The sequence below is a fragment of the Coffea eugenioides genome, chromosome 3 (assembly GCF_003713205.1).
Source record: "Coffea eugenioides isolate CCC68of chromosome 3, Ceug_1.0, whole genome shotgun sequence".
NCBI classification, from domain to species: domain Eukaryota; kingdom Viridiplantae; phylum Streptophyta; class Magnoliopsida; order Gentianales; family Rubiaceae; genus Coffea; species Coffea eugenioides.
In genome coordinates this window covers 13,082,489-13,087,417 of record NC_040037.1, presented here as the reverse complement: position 1 = coordinate 13,087,417, position 4,929 = coordinate 13,082,489, and the positions used below count along the sequence as shown (strand labels likewise).

The 4,929-nt window shown below is 31.7% G+C and overlaps 1 protein-coding gene across 1 annotated transcript; it reads left to right on the top strand.

The window, feature by feature from the left end:
• Positions 1-1,238, top strand: LOC113764758 (glycine-rich RNA-binding protein 2-like). Its single transcript, XM_027308740.1, has 2 exons — positions 1-156; positions 691-1,238. The coding sequence occupies exons 1-2, from the start codon at positions 45-47 to the stop codon at positions 1,029-1,031; spliced, it is 453 nt and encodes a 150-aa protein (XP_027164541.1). The 5' UTR covers positions 1-44; the 3' UTR covers positions 1,032-1,238.
• The last annotated feature ends 3,691 nt before the right edge of the window (positions 1,239-4,929 follow it).

Here is a 4,929-nt window from a genome sequence, read left to right as displayed (position 1 = left end):
CCAAAAACCAGTTTTTCAATACATAAGTTTTCCCTGAGCAAAAAATGGGTTCAAAGACACTTCTTTTCCTTTTCATTTCCTTGGCTATAGCTTTAATGATTACCTCAGAGGTTGCTGCTAGAGAATTGGCTGAGACTTCCACGTCTGTTGACAATTGTAAGAATTTATTCTCTAGTTCAAATTTTATCATTTTTTCTCTTTCCAAATTTATATGGATCATAAAATTTTGGACTACACAGTTTAACATTTCAAATAGATTTTGGTCGTGCATGTGAAGCGTCGGAGTAGAAAAGCTACATAGCTGAGGTGTACATACACCTTAGCATGGTGTACATGCAATTGTTAAGCCTTTCCCAACGTGGGGCTTGGAGTATAGTGCAACTGGATCATTTTCCTGTACTTGTTGTGTCAAAATAAATTTTACACTAGTACTTCTCTATGCATAAAACATACTTTTTATTGAAATTTTGAAACTGTGATTCACTATGGTAAAACTAGCCATTAGTTAGTAGTAATAATCCATTTTAAGGATATTTGTACGATACTAACTTGACACAGATAAATGTTCAAATGATTACGATGTTTCTTGATATGCTGCCTAAAAAAGTGTGGACAATTCGGTCCAAACCTTACATTTCAGAATTGCGATTACGGTAACTAACGCCTACGCCGTATTTTTCTTCTTTGCAGCTAATGCAGTTGAGACTGATGGCTACGGAGGGTACCGTGGAGGAGGATATGGAGGGTACCGCGGTGGTGGATATGGGGGCTATCCAGGAGGAGGTCATGGAGGATATCATGGGGGCGGATATGGAGGGTACCCGGGTGGTGGCTATGGCGGACGTGGCGGTGGCGGCCGTGGTGGTTATGGAGGATATCACGGGGGTGGATATGGAGGGTATCCTGGTGGTGGCTATGGAGGACGTGGTGGTGGTGGCTATGGAGGACGCGGTGGCGGCTATGGAGGACGTGGTGGTGGCGGCCATGGTGGACATCCTGATGAAGCTGTTGATGCAGAGACTGCGAACTAATAAAGCTAGGTCGTGATTACCCATCAATGCTTAAACAGCCTCAGTAGTTTGTAGTGTGAAATAGAAATAACAGCTTGATGAGTGATCATGTAATATGCACCTATGTAATTGTGTCTCTTGCATGAGCACTTCTGATGTGATGGCAAAATATTCTCATGCATTATGAAGCAGGTTTACTTATTTTTCACTAAAAAGTTGAGTAATGTTAACATTGAGATTATTTTGAAAACCTTTTTAGAATGATACTATACCAGGTTTTGTAATGTAATTTACATTGAATAAGCTGATAACAAATCACTAGAAATGTAAATAATTGAAAACATGTTCATGAAGCGATAAAGAAAAGAAAATTTTTTTTTTCCAAAAAAAGGCTATCCAAATTAGCAAGTATTTCAAACTAACAACGAAATCATGGATACTTTTTGTTGGATTATTTGTACATCAATTAAACACTAGATTGCTGCTTTTTTGGGGTTATACTTGATTAACCAATATAATACAAAAAATTTTCAATAACGCATATGACGAATTCAATCTTCTATCCAAACCAAATATTTGATCGGATCTAACTATACAGAAAATGATGTGAATAGTATGCAGCGGATTTTGTTTACTTAATTAGTTTCACGACCAGGGTCATCTCTAATCCAAAGATTTTTTGGCTAATTGATGTGGGATTTTTTTTGCACAATTGTATGACCAAAAATTTGAGAAAATCTTCGTACTATGGTCTTGGAAGTGATGTTTTTAAATAGACATTCAATCGTAAAAAATTGCATCTCAAAAATTCGGTCAAATCCTATCAAAATCAGATTTGAGCGGAAACAGGTGAAAATGGACAAAACCTGATTTTTTCCATTCTCATATTGTGATGACTTTTTTACCCCTTATCTTCCTTTGATATTTGGCTAGCAGCAAAGAACTAATCTAAAATCAAATTATAAACCAAATTGCAAGAAAAATTCCATTATCTAAATTCTTTAAACCCATTTCTCATGCAACTAATTTGTTGAACATTTGCAATCAAATAAGAGAAAGAAGGGGGAAAATAAAAGAAAAGAGCAAAAAAGGGAAGAGAAAAGAGAGTTTTCATGTGTGTTTATTGTGTGATAAAAGAAAAGAAAGAGCTATGGTGTAATCTAGAGAAAGAAGAAGAAAAAAGACAAAAAAGAAAAAAAAGCAAAGCAAGTGATGGCCTCTTTCTTCAGCAACTTCTTTTTCCCCTTCTCCACCATTCTTCACAGCAGTATCTGGACCACACTCCTCCTTATTTCGCGGCTGATTCTCGTCGTGGTTTCTTTCTCAAAAGCCATGAATCAAAATTACTAATAAAAACCAAAAGGCTTTGGTCAGAGAACAAGAAATTGACGTATAGATTATACTATAGTAAATGACGGCCGCAACAAAGAAAACAGCAAGGAGTTAGGTTTGAAATTCATTTGCTTTGGATACCCTAAAACTTTTTTATAGTTGTGTTTTGACCCTTGTAGTTTTAGCAACGTGTAAAACTAACCCCTCACATTTTCTAAATTACATTTCTACTTATAGCTTTTAAAATTATTTAACAAGAAATTGACGTATAGATTATACTATAGTAAATGACGGCCGCAACACAGAAAACAGCAAGGAGTTAGTTTGAAATTCATTTGCTTTGGATACCCTAAAACTTTTTTATAGTTGTGTTTTGACCCTTGTAGTTTTAGCAAAGTGTAAAACTAACCCCTCACATTTTCTAAATTACATTTCTACTTATAGCTTTTAAAATTATTTAACTAGAGTCCCTTTGGACTAAATCTAAACTCATCAAATAACTCTGTAAAGTTGTAAACCACTAAGTTAAAGGGAACTTTTATATATTATTTTCATTATATATCATTAATATATATTTATGACGTATTTATGATATCATCCGATTTGACTCTTGAGTTAACTGATCGAACTTATTGACTCCTAATCTCCGATTTCAATCGAGTCGCTTCTTGGTTTGAGTTTCAAAACATAGAATGGAAGTTTTAGCCAAAACCTAGAATGATCCTAATCTTATCCTTTCGAAGTGATTTTTTATGTGTTACTCCATCCATTGCACAGCGGTCACTATCACTAAAAATTGTAGATGCCGAGTCCACTTGAGTATAAAGTTTTCAAGGAAATCAAAGTAATAGTGGATGGTATCCAGGAGATAATATACTTCAAATCTGGAATAAGAATCGACTGTACTAGTCTTAGGTTCCGTTTGATAATTCTGAAGTCTGAATTCTGAAGTCTGAATTCTGAATTCTGAAATCTGAATACCGAAACAATTAATTCGCTGAATTTTAAGCACTGAAAAGAAATATATGAATGTTTGAATTTTAATGTTAAACTTATTTATGCTGTTTGATAAATATTTATAACTGAATGCTTAATAAGTTTAATTTGACAATTTTGCCCTTATATCTTTTCATTCAAAAAATAGAACCTACAATTTAATTAGCTTAAAATTGTTAGGTATGAAAATGATAATATTTATTTTTAAATCAAATTAATATAAAAGATGAAATATATTATATAAGGAGTATGGAGAAAAAATGAAAGTCATTAAAAAGGGAGAAAAGAGAAACAGAAAACCGTTAGATAGAAAATATCATGTTGTTTAATTAGATAAGAATTTTGAATATAATTAACAAACAATGATAGATTTGGTAGATAAGATAAGATAGTTGAAATAATTCTATTGATTCTTATCAGAATTAAGCATTTAGTTAGAATTCTTGTGCTGAAAAAAATACACACAAGTTCAGCACTGCTTAACAAATTCAGCAGATGGATTTTCATTTATCAAACACTCAAAACATCTGAATGTCTGAAAAGGTTCAGTTTCAGCACTATTTTATGTTATCAAACAGACCCTTAGACAAACAAAACAGTGTAAACTTGACTTAACTGACCAAAAGTTCAATACTCGATAGTATACTTGGCAATTGATCGGGTTGGAAGGGTTGATATTAGGTTTTCACTTAAATGGGATTTATCCAACCCGCTTCACTTTAGATTGGATTGATTTTGGGTTGGATCATATTGGGTCATTTCAAACCCATGACCCAAATATGACTCAATATATTAATTAATAAATTGTGATATATAAATTCTCTCTTATACATTTACACATACAAAAAGATTTTTTTTACATACATAAATACATTTTCAAATGCATAAATATATTTTCGCACACTAACACACTTTCACACACACAAACCCACACTCACTTCTAAAACTCCTTGAAAATACATCATAAATACAATAATATTTTATGTTGTTTGTATTGCGAATTTTAGATAATAAATTGTACATTTAAATAGATTAGCTAAAAAAATTTGTTTGCTTTATACTTTTTAACACCATTAATTGATTGAAACTTATTTTTGTCACAACTTATTTAACACTTTTACTATTTGTATTTGCTCTATTGTAAGTTGTAATATTCTGTATATTTAAATTATTGAATGCTAGATTATATTATGCTAAAAAATGTAATTAAGAGACATATAATTTGTTGTATTATAATATTGGTGAGGAATTAAGAAATGTAAAAGAATGCAATTAGAACAAATTTAAAATTCTATTCTGGGTACACGAACTATTAACAAATAGAAATAAGTAGCAATCAGAGAACAACAATAAAAAAAAGGGAGGAAAGCAACATACTTTTAAAAGACATAATAAATTATTATAGATGTTGAGCAAGTTTAAGTATTGTTATAAAAGTAAAATAAGCATGAGTTTTTATTTCAATTTTTTTTCTTTTAAATAAAAATTTTAAAAATTGATTGAAAACATATATATGAGAATTTTAAATACAAATTGGTCAATGAATTATTAACACATATCTAAATACAGGTGATTAGACAGATGCGTATTG

What these genes read in the sequence shown, in the direction of transcription:
- LOC113764758 (XM_027308740.1), top strand. Translation starts at nt 45, where the DNA reads ATGGGTTCAAAGACACTTCTTTTCCTTTTCATTTCCTTGGCTATAGCT. An exon ending in TTCCACGTCTGTTGACAATT is followed by an intron (nt 157 to 690) that starts GTAAGAATTTAT and finishes TCTTCTTTGCAG; the next exon opens with CTAATGCAGTTGAGACTGAT.